At 48.7% G+C, this 22698-nt stretch overlaps 1 protein-coding gene across 3 annotated transcripts in view; it reads right to left on the minus strand.

The window, feature by feature from the left end:
- Nucleotides 1–22698, minus strand: part of KIRREL3 (kirre like nephrin family adhesion molecule 3) — a 604013-nt gene that overhangs the window by 111219 nt on the left and 470096 nt on the right. For all 3 annotated transcript variants that reach the window (XM_070782709.1, XM_070782708.1, XM_070782707.1), the window contains exon 2: nucleotides 18460–18537. In XM_070782709.1, coding sequence (XP_070638810.1) covers nucleotides 18460–18537 — 78 coding nt within the window. The remainder of the gene's footprint in view (nucleotides 1–18459; nucleotides 18538–22698) is intronic.

Raw genomic sequence — 22698 nt, forward strand, 5'->3', positions numbered from 1 at the left:
GGGGCCGTGGACCATGGACCCCACGACGTCCCAGGAGCCTTGTTCCCTTTTATAAGAGATGCTGTCTGGACACAGGAAGCTGTGTCCTGACCCTGAGCACCCAGGCCCAGAAGGAACCCACGTGGTGCTGCTTCTGCTGCCTCTTAGCTGTGTGCCCTTGAGCCTGACCCTTCCCACCTCCAAGACTCAGCTCCCATCTGTAAATGCAGGGTTCAGACTGAAGTCAATTCCTCAGGTGCTCTCTTTTAGCCCCGATGTTCAGTGTTGTGATTTATTCAATGTATTAAAAATTTTTTAAAAATTTATTTGTTTGGCCACGCCACACGGCATGTGGGATCTCAGTTCCCCGGCCAGGGATTGATAGCAGGAGAGGTTAAGGTTGAAAAGAAAAAAAAAATACAAGGCACAAAGAAAAAAAGCAAATTTCCCAAGCCAATTTGGTTTGTTTGGGGAAGATCTATGTCCTAACGATCTTTTTTTTTTTAAAAAAAAAAACAAGGGTTCATATTACTTGCATCAGTCCCATATATGTCTCTTTCTGACTTACTTTACTTAGTATGACAATCTCTAGCTGCATCCATATTGCTGCAAATGCATGGTTTTGTGCTTTTTTAATGACTGAGTAATATTCTAGTGTATATATGTACCGCATCTTCTTATTCATTCATCTGTTGGTGGACATTTAGTTCGCTTCCATGTCTTGGCTATTGTAAGTAGTGCTGCTGTGAATATAGGGGTGCGTGTATCTTTTTGAATTACGGTTTTGTGCAGGACTGGGATCGCTGGATCATATGGTAATTCTCTTTTTAGTTTTCTGAGGAACCTCCATACTGTTCTCCATAGTGGTCGCACCAACTTGAATCCCTACCAACAATGTAGGAGGGTTCCCTTTATTCCACACCCTCTCCAGCCTTTGTTATGGGTAGATTTTTTAATAATGCCCATTCTGACTGGTGTGGGGTGGTATCTCATTGCGGTTTTGGCAATCCATTCTTAAAGATCTTGTGAACAGAGAGAAGCAAGTGTGTGAATAATCCAAAATGATGGACATTTCAAAACGATGAATAATCCAAGGTAATAACATTTATTTTCAACTTCGGAATGCATTTTGGTATTCATGTTTGGATATGGATGTGTTTGATGTTCTGGGAATGTTTAACACTTAAAAAAAAGCCACAAAAGAACCCAATGATGACGCTCCCTCTGGCTTCTTGCTCAGCTGGGTGGAGAACATCACCCTTCGGACTGATCCACTCACCCTCCCCAGCCTGCTGTCGCTGTGGCTCACACTTTCTCCAGAAGAGGATGCAGATCTTAGCTAATTTTGCCTTTAAAGGACTTTCATTCCCTTTGGGCCTCATACAAATAAGAAAAAAATAAGAAGCTGTGAAATGTTAACAGAGGACTTCATTAAGTAGTCTTGGTGATAGCATTTGCCAGGAATGGGGACAATTTGCTAGCAGACAATTGAGAGCTGACTATATATGCGTCCTAATTAAAATCGTAATTCTTCTTCTCCTCGCGCTGGGATTCTGGGTCCTGTCTTCTGGCTGCTCTAAGATATTAACCACAGCTACAGTCTCGCATGTGCTTTACACATCACAAAGCTCTTCACATACCTTATTTTACTTAATCCACCCTTCTGACACTCTTTCGAGAAGGTTCTATCATCACCGTGAGGTAGACACTTGAATGCCAAGGTTTAAAGCCATGACCAGCCAAGGTCCCACTGCTAGAGTGTGCCCATGCCAGCCCTTTTAGGCGTCACCTGACCTCTCCCATCACCACCTAACCATGGCCCTGGTGGGGGCTCAGAGTATTTACATCAAACACTGAGAAGGCAGCAGCAAAGAAAACAAAATAAAGTTAAATTTTGTCACTGCCCCTTATCTTTGTTTTGAATGTTTGAAATGGAGATGTTGGTAAAGGAGAGATGCTGGAGGCACTTTGAGAGGAAGGTGTGTGTGTGTTAACAGGAGTGCCAGATGGGCTGAGGCTGGGTCACTGAGCCCAGGCATCGAGGAGGTGAGCTGGTGGCAGGAAGGATGGGACTGGCAGATGCAGAGCTCCCTGGAAGCAGTAGCCTCAAATCCAGGTGAGCTATTTTCATGGCAACCATTTCGAGGAATAGAGAGAATCCCTTCCACTTTATGGATTAGGAAATGGAAGCTCAGAGAGGTTAAGAAACCCACCCAAGGTCACAGCGTGTGCTGGAGGCTGGTGTTTGAACCATCTGACTCCAGTTCTGGAATTCAGTTGACAGTCTCCGGTAAGCGTAGACCATGATTGAGCTATATAGTTTCCTCTTCAGAAAGCAGAGGCTGACAACTGCTTTTCCCAGCTGTGCTCGCAAAATACACAGGAAGCTGATGGGACACCTGCTTCTTAGTGCTGGACACAAGCCCCATCTCACCTGCAGATCACAATCAACCAGAGACACCTCTGATTATCCCGGGCACTTCTGGGCCTGAGATCACCTCCGTAAACGACCATTTAGGGCAAAAGTCGTCCACAGCCAGGCAGAGGAACCCCCGCCCGGCCCTGCTGCCTCCTTGCTCAGAAGCCTTTTACAAAGGCAGACTCCCTGGAATGGCTTTCTCAGCTCAGTCCGGGGCTGTGAGAAAAATGACTTCCATTCCCTGCACGGCTGGAGCCTTGGGCCTTTGCCACAGCCACTGTGATGGGGAGCATCTCCTCTGCTGTAAAGGCAACCCGAGGAGGACCAGCTGGTACCCAGTCATGCCCTTCCACTGGGCAGGGGATGGGGGACCGTGAATGGGAGTCTTCATGGGAGCTGAGGCCTCATTCCTATCTGACCCCCCACCCCCATCCTGGGACATCTCCGTTTCCAGTCTGGAGTGCCAACAGAGGTCCTGACGGCTCCTCTAATAGGAAAGTTACTCTTGGCTTCACTGGAGGGGACAGAGCAGCTTTCAAGCCTCCTCCATGAAACGCAACAATATCTGGTACCACTCGGCGTCTCGGGGAGAGAATTCATGTCCATAATTAGTTACTGTATATCACCGTTAGTACTCTGCTCAGGATTTACTGGGCAAACACCGTTTAACTGCACAATAACTACAGTCCTTGTTGCTTATTGGGTAATTTACTAAGGCTGGGAGGATGGGGCGGGAGGGACTCTGAATAGGAGGTATTGTAACCCCTTGAATCAAACTTTATGAGTTTGGGTTTGGCAGGGAGGAGGCAGCTGGTAGCCAGCTCTCGTTGCTTTGTTTTGCAGAGTTGGCTGGAAGACTGCTTCCTTCCCTTTCTTTATTGCAGGAGAGGTCTGGGGACTCAGATCTGGGGCTGCCCAGGGCTGCCTGGGGCTACAGAAGGCTTCTGGTAGAGAGGGTCTTTGGATGAAGACAAAGAAACTCAGCAGGAAGCCAGCAGCAGGAACTAGGCTTGGTGTCCTAGGGGCTCCATCCTGTCCTTCCATTTATCCCCTCTATCAGGCCTCTTTCTGTATCTGGGCCAGTGGGTGGGTGGGTGGGGGGGGGTACAGGGAACTGCCCTTGGCTGGCAGCATCGTGATAATCTGAAACCCTCTCCTCTCTCACAAGTGCCATGTTGTTGGGGAGAAGCCATTCCTGGACGCCTCCCAGCCTCAATCTGCTTGAGCAAAGTCTGTCTTTGTTTGGCCCTAAACTCCCCTAACCTATTTAGACCACAGAGAAGGGGAAGAGACACAATAATGAAAAACGCAACGTGCAACATTGCCTTACGCAATCTAATAAATTACTCGATACCCGGCTGCCAGCTCAAACTAAGCCCAATATTGCCTGCAGTAATTATTTGGATCAAATGCAGTTTATCTGCTTCATATTTGTGCTTCTGTGCTCAGTGGTAACTTATAAATGTCATTGTGGTGTTTATTCGTTATAATGAAACTTAATGGCATCAGAGGCCCGGAGAAGAGCTGGTGGGGCAGCAGGTTTAAAACAGTCTCTTCCATCTCTGAAGAAGGGATGAGCCAAGATAACATGGAACTGCCCTACAGGGAAGAGGTCTGTAGGGATGGTAGAGTCCTCATGCTGCGGGATGGATGGAAAGAGCCCGGAGCCTCCTCTAGAGGCGTCCATTAGGAGGTGGAGAAGACTTCGGTGGGTTTAACCCTGGCACTGCCCCCATCTGTCCTTGCTTCATCTTCTGAGGGCATTTAAGTGGGGATGGTATTCAGTCTTTACACCACTTGATGGCTGGCCAGATAAGAGATGGAGGCTGTCCAGGGTCTTGGGAGGCAACAGTCTTGATGGATAGGGACAGAAATTAGAACCTCAAGGGCAGACTGTACAAACTCTTATAGGAGGTTTGGAAGAAGGCAGTGGGGGGCATGTAGAGGGAGCACAAGGCATGAAGAGAATAAGGAGGAGCTGGCGGGGTAGAGGGAGCGTGCCCACCAGCTCTGCATAAGTACAGACAAAGATGTGCCATCGGCGTAGAATGAAGGGTCTTGGCTTCATACACACCTGGACTCTACCATCGACTAGCTGCATGGCTTTGGGCAAGTGATTTATCTTTCCTGAGTTTTATTTTCTCCTGTGGAAAATGGGAGTAATGACAGACACCTCTCAGAATTGCAGTGATGATTATCCGAGGTGGTGCGTATGAAGCGATGGATGCAGCATTTGGCACTCTGTGGCCGTGGCAGTGCCTGGCACGCGGTGGGTGCTCCATGGTGGTCTGCTGCATGAAGACATGAATAGGACACTTCCCACCTGTGTGCATGGCAAAGCCGTCTTCCCAACAACAGGGCTTGGACTGGAACCTTGCAGCCAGGCAAGGCTGAGCTTATCATGCCTTTTTACAGGGTGGAAGCAGAGGCCCAGGGTGGTGACAGTCACTCGCCCAAGGCTACCCAGCTGGCGTATGGAGTGGGCACCGGCTCTCCTGCCTCCCATGACAGGGGTCCCTTGGCCAGTATGTGCTGGACAGCTCCCCATCTGAGCGGAGGCCTGAGCTCTTCCTCCCGACTGGCTGCCCTGCTCCTTGGGGTCAGTCATGGGCTTGGAGCTGTGCTGACATCCCAGCTGAACGTGGCGGCAGAGGCAGGCGGGGGTCTCTCTGTCCATTTCCTCTTAATACTACCTTTGGTGTTCACTCATGAAATATTCATCCTGTCCCCTCAGTGAGAAGCTCATACAAGGCTCCCAACATCATAAATATGGATGAAAATGATTAGTCATTGTTATTTCTCCCACAAGCCAGTCCCCTCCCGCAGTACATCTCCTGTTTTGGTCTGAGCACAAGTGGGACTGAATTGAGGGTGTTAACCTAGAACACTTATAATAGTGCCTTGTGTTTTATGGTTCATCGTGCAAAGCACCACACAACCATTGTGTGTGTTTTATCACGGCAACAAATTCATGGAGCAAAGAGGGTGAGTTTACCCATTTTGCAGATGGGAAAACATAGGTCAAGAGAGATCAAGGTCAAAATAAAGGTCACATGACTAATCAGGAGCCAAACCTGTTACTGAAAAAACACTAGTAATAACTATTATTTTTGGACTCCTAACGAAATATTCTCTGGGAAACTGAGTGTTTCTCTGGGAACTGAGTGTTCACATAAAACTTTGTTTTATGTGAATAAACCATAGCACCATCTTTCGTGTAAAGAAATAATAGCATCATTTACTTCATGGTTTGTAAAGAGTTTTCATTCCTGTTTTTTTACTGGGCCTCATGAAGTGAAAGTGAAAGTTAGTCTCACAGTGCTGTCCGATTCTTTGAGATCCCATGGACTGTTGCCCGCCAGGCTCCTCTGTCCATGGAATTTTTTAGGCTAGACTACTGGAGTGGGTTGCCATTTCCTTCTCCAGGGGATATTCCCACCCAGGGATCAAACCAGGTCTCCTGCGTTACAGGCAGATTCTTTACAAACTGAGCCACTAGGGAAGCCCAGTGGTCCTCATGCTGCTGCTGCTGCTGCTAAGTCGCTTCAGTCGTGTCCGACTCTGTGCAACCCCATAGACAGCAGCCCACCAGGCTTAATTTATTCTCATTTGACAAAGCTCACACAATGAGTCAGTGGCAGAGCTGGCCTTAAACCATTATGACCCAAAGTGGATTCCAAGAAATCCTAGTCCTAAAACATGCTCTATGGAAAATATTTTGTGGTCAAGTAAGTTTGGGGAACTCTGAGAACCATATCCCCCTTTGGGGGATTCTCCACACCCTTTGGCCACTTAACAGCTCTGGGAGTTTTTGTAGGAGAGAGTTGTTTAGTTAGGGTTCACCCAGCTTCTCTCCACCTTATTTGACCATGCATCCTCTATTTTACAGAACACCTATTAACGTGCGACAGAAATGCTGCTCCAGAGAAGTGTGTCTGTATGATCCCTCTTTGGCCGTATTTTCTGAGGCAATGAGTTTGGAGCAGGGCTGGGAGGGCAGGGCAGGGAGGTGAGGACGGGGTAGAAAGAACACTTGTAGGGCCCACTGGAACTGAAGCCTTCCCCCAACCCTTCCGTCTGTTTCTTCTCTTTCCCGTACTCCTAGGACTGTGAGTTCCAGATAATTCACTCAAGTGGGTATCGGCAGTCCAGCTTACATCTGGGGTGGGATCAGAGGGGCTACCTGACTGCCTGAATGGGGGCCCATGGACAGCACAATGTGGGGAGATATGAGAGAGGGCAGTCTATGGCCATGAGAGAGATCCACATGGATATATACATGTATAGCAGGCTCTTGGTCATGTCTGCCCTTGATGGTGGTGGAGCTCCCCGAGGCAGAGTGGGAGTAAGAAGTCCAGGGTTTGGAACTTATGGTTGCTGGGGGGAAGGATGGGGGTAAGGGATGGTTAGGGATTTGGGGATGGACATGTACACTCTGCTATATTTAAATTGGATAACCAAGGTCCTACTGTAGAGCACAGCGGGCTCTGCTCAAAGTTACCTGGCAGCCTGGATGGGCCGGGAGTTTGGGGGGGCGGTGAATGGATACGTGTACATGTATGGCTGAGTCCCTTTGCTGTCCACTTGAAAATATCACAACATTGTTTGCTAATTGGCTATGCCTGCTAAGTCACCGTAGTCATGTCCAACTCTTTGAGACCCTATGGTCTGTAGCCTGCTAGGCTCCTCTGTCCATGGGATTCTCCAGGCAAGAATACCAGAGTAGGTTGCCATGCCCTCCTCCAGAGGATCTTCCTGACCCAGGGATCAAATCCATGTCTCTTATGTCTTCTGCACTGGCAGGAGGGTTCTTTACTCCAATACAAAATAAAAAGTTAAAAAAAGAAAACACAACACAAAAATTAAAAAAAAAACAGGGTTTGAACCTTAGCTGCATGTTTTTGGTAGATAACTAATCTCTCTGAGCCTCGCTAACTTCGTCTTCACAATGGAGGAAACACCGCCTACCCTGTGACAGCATGAAAACTGAACGGTGTGTGTCCTAGGCGCCTCCCAAGCACCAGAACTTGCAGGCTAGCTCCCTCTCACCTCTCCCACTCTCCCCAAGTTCCCCCAGTATCCAGAACAAATGGCTTCTCCCACCTCTAAGCTGCAAGAGCATCTCACCTGCCCACCCCTCCAGCTCTCCCATCACCCTGCCTTCTGCTGGTTCACTGAAAGCCTGTCTCCCCACTGGACGCAAAACTCCCTGGGGGCTGCAGTCATCTCTACCGATGCCCCGCCTGCCTCCCTCAGGCCAGTTCCCAACCGCCAGCACCCACCACCCTTCTCCTGAGGTCTTTCTCTCCATCTGCAAAGGCCACTACTGACCAGACTGCTGTACAGACACCCCAATCTTTGGGTGGCCTGACCGTGAGGCGTGGCTTCTGCAGCACTTCCCAGAGCCTCGCACTGGGATGAGGCTTCCACTGCCCCCCCTATTTAGGGCCCGATAGTACCCCCAGCGTGGGGCACCTTCCCTTTCTCATGTCAACTCCCTATCATCTTTCTGGCACTTCCTGCACCTCTTGGACGAGTCTCTGCTTAGCATCTGCTTCTGAGGGAACCTGAGCTAAGACAAGGGCATCCTCCATGGGTTTTGCATCGCCATGTCCCCCCCACCCCAACCCCCACCAGCACCAGGCACACGGTGGGTGCCTGAAAGGTAAATCTCTGACTCAGACGCGCAGGAGCCGTAAGCGCCAGCTCTTGGAGTGTTCTACCTCGGGCTGGCTGAGGGGGGCGCCCGAGGACCCAGGGCAGGAGGGCTGCTCTTTCCATAGTTCTGGACAGCCCCATCCTCTCTGTACCTGCCCTACCTGACTCCCCGGTCAAACCCTGGCGGGCGCAGAGAACCCATGGTCCAGCCAGTAGCCTTCCTCAACGAGAGAACGGCTTGGTGTCGGCGTTTTGAGACCCTTTCCTAAGTAATGGTTGAGAAGTACCTCTCTTGTACTAAGAATAGTGGTTATTCCTGGTGCGTTTGACTCGGAGGTTGGGGGGAGTACCACCTCGCTCTATTTATCCCACAGTCTGTATGCAGTTACTGAAACTGTCACCGTGTCCTATATTCCACAGGCCATTATGTGTATTTCAAACCATTATATAAATGGACTTGATTTGGTACTTCTGAATGTCATTAAACTCCTCCCATACCAGTAACAACACAGTTACCATAGAAACAAATACATTTGAGGAGGGAAGGCATAGGGAAGAAAGCAGATGGATTGGGGAGGGGGTGGGAAACGCACCCACCGATGACTATTTCCAGAACGCAGGGCCCGGCCGTGTGACACAGCCACTCCGAGGAGATGGGGTGAGCGCCTTCAGGTTTTTATTGACTCTCCTTTGATAAAAGGTCTGGATAATTCATCTCAGCCTGAACCTGCTCATTCCGGTACACAGCTCTAAAACTTTATGGCACCGCAGGCCATTAAGCACTCTCATTTATTCAGACTCTCCCACCCTGGGGAGGGAAGTAGAGGCGGGGGTCTTGGCATTCAGTGATGAAAGCTTTGAGGCTGGCTGAGGCTGGCTGGATGGGGAAGGGGAGGCAGACAGAGGAAAGTGGAGCTTGCCTGGGCAGAGTTGACACAGTGTGAGACCCTGGGATTTTGGCCAGTGGCTGCTAACGGTCACCCAGTTAATTGTCCTCAGTGTAGTCAGAATGACAAAACTGTGGACTCTTGGGGTTGAAGGGGTGTTTTCTATTTGAAACTCCTTTATAAGAGCCTAGCTGAGGGGCTACCCGTGGCCTTGGTAGGTAGTGAGTTTCCTGTCTTTGGAGGGATTCAAGTGTAGGTTGCAAGGGCCTCTGATAATAAAGTGTGCTCCCAGGGCTCAGCTCAGATTATCACTGTCTTCAGGAGGCTGTCTTGGCCCTGCTCACTTGGCCTGCAGTTGGACTGGGTTCCTCTTCTCTGTTCCCAAGGCTCTGTACACACCTGGCTGCAGCCAGTGTGACAGCGTGTTGTGATTGCTGTGCTGTCCTCTGGGGCAGGGACTATGTCTTTCGTGCCAAGGGCCAGGCACAGTCACAGACACAGAGTCAGTCAGTTGGTGAGCGAATGAGCGCACGGCAGCACAGTGTTGACAAGTATTTACATACATTGGTACTTGGTGGGGATATTGAGCCATCAAGAGAGAATGTGGACTAGATAACCTTGGGTCCCTTCTGGCCTCAAGATTCTTTGATGGTATGGTTCTAAACCTGCTCTGACTATGCCTAAATTTCAGTCTCCCAAGCCACAGTGCTTAACCCTTAAGCATACTAACCACAAGGTTGAAAAGAAAAAACAAAACCAAACAACTACAAAATCACCTTGACATGAAATATGTCTAAGCTCCCCCAGTGGAGGACAAAGTTCCTGAAGTCAGAAGCTGTGTCCAAGCCCTGGAGCTCCTGTGCGCAACACAGTACTGGGCTCACAGGGGTGCGTTTCATGTCTGTATCAAAGGACCTACTTCCTTTCCTTTTCTCCAGAGGTTCTTGCTTCTTGTCTCTTTCAAAACACTGCCCCAAACCCATTTTCAGCAGGCGGACCTCCCTGTTGGACCCGCTTAGTCGGTCACACCCACACTTCAAGGACTCAGCACAGTGAGATGGGGAAGTGGCTCAGAAGTCTGGTTTCAATCCTTTGCTGTGCTCTGGGCAAGCCTATCACTCTCCTGGGTCTCAGCTTCCCCTTCTCCAGGTGATTTCTGATGTTTCTTCTAGGAGTCTGTGATTGTCCAGCTGCCTGGTTCCAGCAGCTTGGGAGCTACTGCCCAGGGGCAGAGAAGATCATTGTGGTTACTATTCTTTGCACACTATGTCTATTGTGTGCAAACTTGATGCCAGGCTCCTGGGAGGTAATGGAGACCTGCTGCTGCTGCTGCTGCTAAGTCGCTTCAGTCGTGTCCGACTCTGTGGGACCCCATAGACGGCAGCCCACCAGGCTCCCCTGTCCCTGGGAGTCTCAAGGCAAGAACACTGGAGTGGGTTGCCATTTCCTTCTCCAATGCATGAAAGTGAAAAGTGAAAGTGAAGTCACTCAGTTGTGTCCGACTCTTAGTGACCCCATAGACTGCAGCCCACCAGGCTCCTCCATCCATGGGATTTTCCAGGCAAGAGTACTGGAGTGGGGTGCCATTGCCTAGGAGAACTTAAAGTCTGAGAGGGGAAATAGGTCTGAGCTAAATAACTGCTAAATGAACTTCTGGGTACAGACTTAGCTAAGCCCTTGGAAGGAAAGGAATATAAGATTATGGAACACAGGAAGTTGGTCTAGACTAGGGAGGGGTGGGTCTGAGGAGGCTTCACTGCAGAAGTGATATTTCAGCTGAGATCTGAAAGATGAGCAGGAGCCGCTATGGGAAGGGTCTGAGGATGGGGTGTGGGCAGGTGTGGTCCGTATCCCAAGAGGAGCGACCAGTACAGACAAAGGCTCTATGGCAGACGGGAACGTGCCCTGTTGGAGGGGCAGAAAGAAGACTGATGTGACTGGAGTTTTACAGAGCGTTACAGGGGCAAGATGGAGCCAAAAAGGTCAGTAGAAACCAGATTCTATAGGGTCTTATAAAACATGCTGAGGATTTGGGTATTTTTCCTAATGGTGATAGAAAGCCACTGGAATAGTTTCAAGAGCAATGTGCTATTTTCAGATTTGCATTTTGAAATACTGCTCTGGCTGAAGTGTGAAAAATGAACTGGGAGGGAAGGGGCTAGGATTGATGGACCCAAGAAGCCAGTTAGGAGAGCGAACATGCAGCCCAGGTCAGGGAGGGTGGTGATGGGTGAGGGCAGTGGCTGTCAGATGGACAGAGGTGGATGGGTTCGAGAGATATTCAGGAGGCAACATTTCTAGGTCTTGGTGAGAACTGGAGAGAACAGCGAGCGAAAAGAAGTCCGAGAAGGAGCTTGGCAGGGTCTGTGGTCGAGGTGGCCTCCAGCTTGCTTTAGCCAAGCAGGTCTCCTGGTAGGAATGGTGGCTGGAGGAACAGGCCTGGGAAAAAGCTCTGAAATCCACAGTCGGATCAAGGCAGGAGAATGAAAATGGACGACCCATGTTCCAAGGCGCCGAGCAAATTAAATAACAATCATAAAGCACCCTGGAAATCTGAGTTTTGCCATAAATAATAAACAGGGACGTTATACAAATAATCGGCTTTGCAGCCCAGTAGAAGAAAACACATCAGTAAGAAAAATGAAATAAGAAAAAATGCACCCCCAAAGCCCCAGCTAACAAAATGACAGTATTAGCCAGCACCCCGGGGGCTCTGGCAGGCAGTTAAGAGACTGTCTCAGGAAAATGACTGTGGGCCCTGGCACTAGAAGTAAAGAACCTGCCTGTCAGTGTAGAAGATACGGAACGTGAGATCTGTCCCTGTGTGGGGAAGATTCCTGGGAGGAAGGCATGGCAACCCGCTCCTGTATTCTTGCCTAGAGAATCCCCATGGACAGAGGAGCCTGGAGGGCTAGAGTCCATGAGGTCACAGGAGTCAGATACGACTTAGAGACTAAATCACCACCACAGGGAGGATGAAAGCAGCCGGGAGGCATACCTGCTTCCCATAACTGAGTGAGAAGCAGAGGGTGCCTGTGCTTCTGAAGGTCCCGGACTCCGCCCCCTACCACATACGCAGCCCGGGCAGATGGGAGCCTCACGGGCAGGTCCACCTCGGCCTCAAAAGGACACCCGAGCAGGGAGGCCAGGGCTCCACTGCCTCAAACATCCTTTTCCTCCTTCCCCCTCCATTCCCCCTCATTTCCCACTGCTAATCTATGGCCCAGTAGGCTTTTCTGGTTCTGTAGAAAGAAAGGGTCTTCCCCGGCCTGTGTCCCCCTCTCCACCTTTCCTGACTTTCTCCCACATCAGGCTGACAGTCTCCTGTGTTCTGCTCCACTTTCTCCTGCCCCTTCCACCTTCTCTGTGTTTTCAAGCCAAAGCCTTAGGGGCGTCCCCTCTGACTGTGGCCTCAGCCCCCTCTTTCTGCATTCTAAGAGCACTGGACTGGACGTCAGCAGACCTGGGTTGTGGTCCTGCCTCTTCCAGCAACTTCCTATCGACCCCAGGCCTCCCTGGGTGAGTGGGCTGCACTGTAGTTCCTGGGGTGGTTCAAGGTTCTAACACAGAGGAGGACTGGGTTTTCTGAGAGGCAGGCAGAGCCCCTCATCTGACACCATGGGAGAGCTTCCTATTCTGCCCGTGGATAGGGTTCACCCTGGGCAATCAATGTGCATGAGATGGAGAGCGGTTCTGGGCCCTCCAGGAGAAGTGGGTCATGGGGGAAGGATGGGAAGAGAGAAGGGAATGGTGTGTGTGTGTGTGTGTGAGTGATGTGAGAGCAATTCCCCTGCAGCTCTGACGGGAAATACCTGCCTAGCGATGCCCTAGATGAGAAGATGGTCCATCAGTAGGAGGGGTGAGGAAGGAGGGCAGCTGGCTACAGGACAGACACATCCCGGGCAGCCCACCTCCTAGCCCTTTTCTCCGCCGATCTGCGTGGATCCTGGCTTCCCAAGAGGGACTGTACTGCTGGCCTTGGAGGAGAGGCAGAGAGGTAAGTCATAGGGAATTGCTGGGGACCTGAAGACTGGCGCTCTGTGTCAGAGTGTTCTGTCTACTGAGCTCCTTCTCCAGATTCCCCTTACACCCGTGGGTAGCTTTCTGGATTCCTCCATTGACACTCATGGCACTAATTGTTTTGTTGTTTAGTTGCTTGGTCGTGTCTGACTCTTTGTGATTCCATGGACTGTAGCCTTCCAGGCTCCTCTGTCCATGCAATCTCCCAGACAGGAATACCGGAATAGGTTGCCTGCTGCTGCTAAGTCGCTTCAGTTGTGTCTGACTCTGTGCGACCCCATAGATGGCAGCCCACCAGGCTCCCCCATCTCTGGGATTCTCCAGGCAAGAACACTGGAGTGGGTGTCATTTCCTTCTCCAATGCATGAATGTAGGTTGCCATTCGCTTCTAAACGGGATCTTCCTGACCCAAGGATCAAACTCATGTCTCCTGCATTGGTGGGTGGATTCTTTACCACTGAGCCACCTGGGAAGCCCACAAACTAATTATTTAATTTCAAAATGGTTGGTTAGTCTCTATGTGTGAGACACTGGGCTAAGGTCCAGGGACTGGCAAGGAAAGCAGGATCCTTGCCTTTCTGAAGCTAACTCTTAGGTGGGACAATGTAATAAATAATCATCAGTTAGCGTAAGTACCACCAAGTAAATAGGCTGGTTGTCACAACGGAGCTCAATGGTGGGGGAAGGGGGGAATCTCACTTAGGTAAGGTGGTCCGGCAGGGTCTCTTTGGAGGTGACAGGAACCCTGAGATGCGACTGTGTTTTTTATCCGGAGCTCGAGAGGGCAGGGACTATAGCTTGTTTACTTTTTCCCCCCTTGGCCACACTGCCTGGCATGTGGGATCTTAGTTCTCAGACCAGGGATCGAAGCCATGCCCCCTGCAGTGGAAGCACAGAGTCTTAACCACTGGATCGCCAGGGAAATCTCGTCTTCTTTACTTTTGAAGCTCTAGAGCTTAGAACAGTAGCTGGCACTTATTATGAAAAATTGGTATTATTTTTATGGTGCGTGTTCATTGACTGTTTGATGAATAAATAAATGATCTCCTTCCAGCAGTTCCTACTTAAAGCACCATGTACTTAATCACATGAAGACAATTATGTCAAACAAACGTGACAGTCTCATGCCTAGTCTGTCTTTATTTGCTCCTTTTTTGTCGGCCTTTCATTGATTTTTGTCCATATTTCCACTTGATGCCTCAGATACGTTGAGCACAAACAGGAAAGAACACGCAGACACACACACACAGACACACAGACACACAGACACACACACACATATTTTACCGACCACTTCCATTCCTGCAAATGCTGCAGATTCTACCCGAGAAGCTATTACGTGCTCCCAAATAGAGCAAACCTCTCATTAACTATCACATGCCTCCTTAAACGATCTTTGAATAGTGTTTTCTTTTTTATTGCTTTGTGTAGTTTAACAGCACCAATTGCGATTACTCTAGCTTATGATAAACCCCAGATCTATAAAGCTCCTGTTCATTCATTATTTTTCTCTTGCTCCTTCTCAAGCTGTTATTTTTTGGGGGGAATGTAGCAAGGAGGGGAGAATGGAGGGAAAAAAAGATACAAAAATTAACAAGGAAATAAATGAAATAGGGGACCACTTCTTCCTGGGTAACAGACACTCTATTAGATACTGTTAAACAGAGCAAATATACCTCAGTGCAGCACAAGTAGGTCTTGCTTATTTATACTAAATGGCAAATATAATGATCACCATCTTATCTTTAATAGAAGAAGCAGATAATTGTTCCAGTATCTCACTAATTTCAACATCTGGGCAAAAAAAAATTATAATTTTTAAAAACTATTGTACCAAGTGTTCAATTTATAGCAAGGTGTGTAGGGCAGTGTGGACAGAGATGTCTGCTTCTTGATCTATGTCATAGCTGCTATTCCAGTTCAATTATTAATATGTGGAAGTTATAATCATTTTGACTATTGGTACAAGATAATTATAAACCATAAAACAGCTCCCCATGCTTGCTGGTGCTTCTTTGTTATGTGCAGACGTGCTGGGGTTTGAGTGTGTGAGCTTTTGAAAGAGAAAAAAAATATGTAATATGGCACTTGGGGTAGCTAGACTGGCTGGAGTGGGAGCAGAGAGACATCTGCCTCCTTTCCAGGCCCCTCCCTCTTCCCCTCCTCATGCCTCTCACCCCTCCAGGACCAAAGCCCACCGACTTCCAGCATCTCCCCTTCGGCCCCACCGACTTACCTACCTCCTATCCTGTCTCCTCTTTGTTAGCTGAGATTTGTAACTCCTCATACAGGGTGGTTTAACTTGCTTGCCACCCCCTCATCTCCTTGTTTACCTAGAAGCAGCAGCAGCTACTGTGTGTGGGCATGAATGTGCACTGGGGCATTTGGGAGAGCCGAGAACCACAGGCAGTGAGGAAGGCAGAGATGGGGGGCAAGCTGCTCTGCTACTTCCCGGCCATTGCTGATGCCTCTGTTGCCTCCTGCTTGATTCTCAGTTCATCTTTACTAGGGGGAGGATATAAATTGGGCTAAAGCACCTAGAATCACTCATTCCCAGCCAAGTGGATCACAATCCATTGAAAGGAATAACCCATTTTTGTGGCTTGTGTGTGTTTGAAAAGAGGCTCAAAGAGAAGGGGCGTTGTTTTGGCATCTTACTTTTTTTTAACAAGAAAAACCTATTTAAAATGCCATCTGGGAGATAGTGAACGACAGAGGAGCCTGGAGTGCTGCAGTCCACGGGGTCACATAGAATCAGACACAACCGAGTGACTGAACAACAAAAAAGATTTCCCTGGTGGTGTAGTGGCTAAGAATCCATCTTCCAATGCAGGGGACATGGATTCCATACCTGTTTGGGGAACTAAGATCCCACATGGACACTAGAGAAGCCCACTGGCCACAATGAGAGCTCCTGTATGTATCAACAAAGGTACCGTGTGCCGAAGCCAAGACCCGACCCAGCCAAACTAAAGACATAAAGACTGTTAAAATGCCATCTTATGACCAGTGCAAGGTTGATGCATGAAGCAGGGCACTCAAAGCCAGTGCTCTGGGACAACCCAGAGGGATGGGGTGGGGAGGGGGGTGGGAGGGGTGTTCAGGATGGTGAGACACATGTACATCCATGGCTGATTCATGTCGATGTATGGCAAAAACCACCACAATATTGTAAAGTAATTATCCTCCAATTAAAATAAAATAATTTTAAAATGCTGTCTTAGTTTAGTTGTTGCACAAAGTAAGGCTAACCATTCTTAGAAGTAATCAGATCCTAGTCTTGCCCCCAAGTCCTCTTCTAGTCCCCTTTCTTCCCCTCTTCTTTACTTGAACAATGTCTAAGGAGCTATCAAGGGTGCATTTGTTTTTCTTACCATTTCCTTAAGCTCTTGTTCAGGGTATTACCATTGTATCTCTCTTTACGGCAAATGTATTTAAACTTCTTTTTAAGAAGACAGGCTTCCCAGGTGACGCTAGGGGTAAAAGACCCACCTACCAATGCAGGAGACATAAGACATGTGGGTTTGATCTCTGGGTTGGGAAAATCCCTTGGAGAAGGACATGGCAACCCACTCCAGTATTTTTGCCTGGAGAATCCCATGGACAGAGGAGCCTGGCAGGCTACAGTCCAGGGGGTCCCACAGAGTCAGACACCACTGAAGAGGCTTAGCATGCACGCACACATGCACATAAGAAGAGACACCAGAGCATTCTCTCTCTCTCTCTGCCGTGGGATGACTCAGTGGGAAGGCTGCTGTTTGCACACCACAAAGAGAGCTCTCGCCAGAACCTGACCATGCTGGCACTTTGATCTTGGATTTCCAGTCTCTAGAACTGTGAGAATATAAATTTCTGTGTTTAAGCCACTCAGTCTGTGGTATTTTGTTATAGCAGCCCGAGCCACTTATGAAAAGTGGGAGGAGTCGAATCATGTTCGTCATCCTTTGTGATATGATTCTTTACAGGCCCCAAGATCTGGAGTCAGTATCCTTCTATTGGGGTCAGACACTTGGAACCTGAGCTTTCAAATCCACCCAAGCTCGTGACTTTTTTGGTTCCCCCATTCCCTGGGAGCCTCATTTTAGCTTCTCTAATGAGCATTGCCAGCAAGCGAATGTGTCTATTCAGCACCATGGACAGAGCCATGCTGTCAGTTCCCACAAATGAGAAGTTACTGCCTTGCACACTCAAGAAGGTGGTGGTGGGAAGGGAGGGCTGGGCTGAGAGAAAAGTCAGGAACGAAGACTGACTGGCAGGATGCAGAAAATGCAGCCTCAGTGCTGGCTGTGCTCAGCCATGGGGCTCCTACAAATAAGAAGTAGCGTCTTGATGCTGTTGCCTTCTTATACAGGCAGGCAGTGAAACCAGGGAGGTGATATTCTTTGTGCTTAATTGCACTGACCTAACTGTTGTCAAACTGTCACCATGATGGGTCCTGGCAACAAAGCTCTAGCTGGTGAGGCATTAGGTCTGGGGAGCATGTGGGAGTGTGGTGTCATGGTCTAGAGGCTTGGAGGAGAGCCAGCTGAGGAGCTTAGGAAGAGGGCGCTGGAGCTATGCTGTGGTCTAAGTTTGGGGCTAGAGTTGGTACAGGTGCGCTATCTTTTCTACGCCTGGAATGGGAATGAGGCTACAGGGGGCGCTGGGCCTTGGGAAGGGAGGGGCCTGGCTCACGGCAATCTGGGCTAGTGAGAAGCCAGGGCTTCATTTGTCTGACTTTAATGAATAAATGGCATCCCCAGCCATTGTTTATCTACTTTTGAATCCTGACAAACAATCTGTGGCATCTGATGGAGAAGGTTATTAGCTGCACGGAGACAGATGGCTGGGGATGAGGGGATTGGCTCTTTATTACAGCGGCCCCAGAAGTGCAGCATTCCTCTCATGCCCCAGCCTCCACATGAATGCCAATACCTTCTCCACCCCACCACCTCCTGCCTTCTGTGGCCCAGTCAAGCGTCCGAAGAAAGACCCAGTGCTAGAGGAAGACAGAATGGCCTATGAGTAAGAGGGAGAGTTAGGGCTGAAGGAGTTGGGAAAGAGGGCAGGTTTTTGAGTGGAAATCCTTTGAGAATAAAGAGCTCTGCCTTATTCTTCTTTAGTATTCTCCCAAGTCCCCTGTGAGGCACCGTTAATTCAATTAGCATTCAAAAAATATGAATGTTAAGGAGAAAGGCCATCAGGTCTGGATTAGAAAAGATAACAGAAGCAGATTTAGTTGGGCCAGGTGGGTAGGTGAGGGACAAAGGGAAGGGAAGAGACAGGAAGAGAAGGAGGGGACCTAAAGGGAGGAAGGAAGAGAGTGTAGGAAAAAATGCTCATAAATCAGCACACAATGTTTCTTCCCTACATTGCTATCTGAATGGCTTCATGGAAATGAGCCTCATCGGTCTGCTGTCCTTTCTGAGAAGCCCCAGGGTCTTTTTCCTGCTGCCACAGCTGTAGGCAGAGCGTCCTCCCTCCCCATCACCCCTGAGAAGACAGGTTCCCACTGACCTTCATTCATTCTCCGGAACTTGTCCTTGGTCATGTAGCCCAGCACCAGACAGCATCCTCTTTTCTGGAGGCCCAGCTCTGGAAGAAAAGCAGAATGGGTGAGCTTGGAACGGGTCAGGGGTCAGCGAAGGTCCTTTTGCAAGAGATGTGAAGCTTGTTGCTCTTACAAAAGGGTTACTTATTCAACAAACATTTAGAAAGCACTTGGTCCAGGCATGATTTTTTTCAAAACTTTCATCAGGTTTATTTCTAGGATTTTCATAACTTTAAGATGTCGCAAATGTGATTTGTATTTATTTATTTATCAGTGTATAGTTACTTTACAACGTTCCGATAGTTCTGCTGTATAGAAAAGTAAACCAGCTATACTTATACATATATCCTCTCCCTCTTTTTTCTTTTTTTCAGATTTCCTTCCCATTTAGGTCACCACAGAACACTGAGCAGAATTCTCTGTGCTAAACAGTTGGTTCTCATTAGTTATCTATTTTATACAGTCCAGGCATAACTTAAGGCCAATAATTTGCTTATTTGATCTTTGCAACAACTCTTTGAGGTACCACTATGATATACTCTATGATTTACCACTGTTATCCCCATTTTTATATTATATCCTCATTTATGAGCATATTAGGTAGGTGGTCTTAGATGAAAGAGCTGGTAGGTGGCAGAACCAAGAGTTTGAACAGAGGCAGCCTGACTCTGAACAAGAGGCAGAGTCCACAGTCATAACCTTTACTCTCTAGGTTAATGAGTCCCCAGGCTTGAAAGGGGTATGCCCAGATTACATCGGGACTGTGGTGAAGCCAGAGAAGAGGCAGAGTCCAGCCAGTGGCGTCCAGGACAGAACAGCACAACCAGACACAGTGGAGAATTTAGGGGAAGACACAAGGGCCAAGGGGCTTCCGAGGTGGTGCTAGTGGTAAAGAACACGCCTGCCAAAGTGGGAGACATAAGAGAGGCAGGTTCAATCCCTGGGCCGGGAAGATCTGCTGGAGGAGGGCATGGCAACCCACTCCAGTATTTCTTGCTCGGAGAATCCAATGGATGGAGGAGCCTGGTGGGCTGCAGTTCAGGGGATCACAAAGTGCTGGACATGACTGAAGTGACTTACTACACATAGTATACAGGAGTCAAGGTGTAGGCAGAAAGAGTCTACTTTTGGGAGAGAGTGAATGTCTGGGGCTGAGGATCCCTGTTCATCCTTACATTCAGGCACAATTCAGCATTGTCATCAGACACTTAGGAGCGTAGACTCAGTGTGGAGCACAGGGGTGGGGATGGCTAAGAAACATAAGACATAGACTCGGGTCCCAGAAGACTTTGACCCAATAAAACAACAAGTTAGAACAATGATTCCAGGTAGCAAATGCAAGAGACCAATTTTCCTGCACGACGATATTCTGAAAATCAGTGTCCATTGTATATAAGCCCTGGACTGGAGTACCTTGGTTAACCAGTCAAGATTTCCTCTCCGGTATCTATCCTTTGCCCTAACTGTGGTGCAGTGGTAAAGAATCTGCCTGTCTATTCAGGAGACTCAAGAGACATGGGTTCGATCCCTGGATCCAGAAGATCCCCTGAAGTAGGAAATGGCAGCCCACTCCGGTATTTTTGCCTAGAGAATCCCATGGACAGAGGAGCCTGGCGGGCTACATTCCATGCAGAGTCAGACGTGACTGAGTGTGCACACACATCTGACCTTTACTCCTGATTCATCATCAGCACTTGTGGGTTCTGAAACAGGTTTCTCTTTGGATTCCCCACAGCCACTGCACGAGGGAGGCAGATGGGTTATTACTATTCACACTATGCAGATGAGAAAACTGAAGTTCAAAAATGTTAAGTGACTTCCCATGATTATTGTAGCCTCCGCACCCCTACCTCTTTGCTTTGAAGTCATACAGATGTGGCAGCCGCCATTAACTGGGAAAACGGATAAGGGGTATGATTTCCAGAGGCCGGGATGGGACTGCAACTCCTCCCAGGCTTCGTCAGCTTCCCAGGTGCCTGGCTACTCCCTCCATCAGTTTCTTAGAGAAGGAGGGTGCCATGGAGGGTTATGTCACAGCATCTTCTTCCCCGACACTTGGTGATACTCTGAGCCCTGGCCAGTCGGCATCTAGACTGCCAGAGTCTATAGAGGCTGGGCTCCTTCTCCTCTAGCCCTCCCCCCACCTCTTGTGGTCCAGGCCCAGCCTCTCGGAGCAGCAGGAGGAAAGGGCCCGAGAGACACAAATAAGTCAAGCTCAGGGGCTCCCGCCCCAGAGGAAAACAAAGCATGGTGGGTGGTGGCGGAATGCCATGGCCCAGGGAGGTCGCGGGCTTTGATCTCTTGATTCTTTAAAGGGGTTTATTGACTATCAGTAAAGAGCAGAGAAGCAGATCTGAGTGTGCCTTTTCCAAAGGCACTCACTTCTCTTCCTTTCTCTCCACGCTTGCTCGTCTGAAGGCACAGCCAAAACGCCCTCACTTCAAACAGCCTTACATCTCAGGCGCCCAAATTGACGATGTTAAGTTCCCTCATCCAAGGCCTCGGCCCTTTCTTCAGGGGCTCCTGCTCTGTCGAAAGCCATGCGGATCAAAGCCCCTTTGATGTTTACTTACTATATTTGTGGATTCTTTCTAACAACCACCTTCAAGAGGCAGGAATGCAGCCTGCCAGGAGGAGGGGCTGCAGAAGCTCTAGCTATGAGGCGGCTCTGAGCCCCAGCAAACAAGCCTCTAGCCCAGGACCCTATTGAAACCTCAACATGCTGACGACATTCAGAGTTAACCAGCCCATTATAACTGCACGCATATTGTTCATCATGAGAATGACACAATTGCTGATGATTCCTATTATATTTTCCACTGACTTCCTATGCTCATCTGAAGTACATCAGCAGTGGCTCCTAATGAGAAAGGGAGCTTGGGTTTGGGTTCTTGCATTGAGCCCAGGAACAAACTCTGGCAGAAGAGTGTGGGCAGAAGATTCTGGGTGAATTTCGGCCAGTGTTCCTGCAGGGCTTCCTGGACCATCCCCTCAACTCTCAGGGAAATGGAGGGGCATGGTCCTCCTACAGATTTAGAGACTGTGGATCACCTGCTGACTTTGAGTTGACTGTCTCTGCCACCCCAACCCACCCTGTCCTATGTCATGTAATATGCCACCAGGGGTATTGCCCAATGAAAGAGGCTGTATGTACACACGGTTATTATAAGTAAGATTCTCATGGACCATGTTTGATTTTTGCAAATGAGCAGGAAAAGACTTTCTTTTTTATATTAAAAAAACCTGATTAATAAGAGAAATGGAGGCCGAAGCAATTTCTCAATGTATTTGGCTCATTTAATTTGACACGTGTGGGTTAGTCTTAATTATTTAGGCATCTATATTACAAGGCACTAATAAGCACACTGCAGAAATTTATTAAGTGAGAGAGGGCTCTCTGACTAAGTCTTTACTGAAAAGTGGGGAGAAGCCACTGGGATCTTTGCAAGAACGAGCAGGTTGGGGGATTAAATACATGAGAATGAGCTGGCTATCCATATATGAAAATTGAGGATGTTCTCGGGAGAGACTTGCAGAGGTAAATTAGAGGTCCTTGGTGATACATGAAGAAGCAGGTCAGGGCCCAGGTGTGATTCCAGGAGAATCTGGAAACGCAGGTGTGGTCAAAGATAGTGACCAGAGAGAAACATGCAGGGCACACGAACCAACAGCTTACGATTCCAACAAGCCAGATCAACCAGGCTATTAGTGGAGAGATGATGGAATGTGATAGAAGAGGTATCGTTCACACTGTGAGCTGGGTCAGCCACCAGACGGCCACCTTCTTTGTCGGGTGGTATGGGACTGATGGTGGAGTCAGATCCCAGATACCCGTTTTATTTATTTATTTTTAAGACTTTTTGTTTGTTTTTGATGTGGACCATTTTTGAAGGCTTTGTTGAATTTGTTATGATATTGCTTCTATTTTATGTTTTGGTTTCTTGGCCTCAAGGTATATGGGACCTTAGACCCCCAACCAGGGATCGAACCCACATTCCCTGCATCGGAAGGTGAGGTCTTAAGCACTGGGCCACCAGGGAAGTCCTCCAGATGTGCATTTTAAAACAGCAAGAGGCTGAGGTCTTCTCCATGTAGACTTTGGGGCTGCAGCTTTTGGCTAAGCACTAATCAGTAGCAGAACCACCAGATGCACTGAACGGGCCCACGGAAAAAGACTGACGTGAATGGAGTCATCCTGGCTTGAA

This window comes from Bos indicus, chromosome 29 (genome assembly GCF_029378745.1).
Source record: "Bos indicus isolate NIAB-ARS_2022 breed Sahiwal x Tharparkar chromosome 29, NIAB-ARS_B.indTharparkar_mat_pri_1.0, whole genome shotgun sequence".
Taxonomy (NCBI): domain Eukaryota; kingdom Metazoa; phylum Chordata; class Mammalia; order Artiodactyla; family Bovidae; genus Bos; species Bos indicus.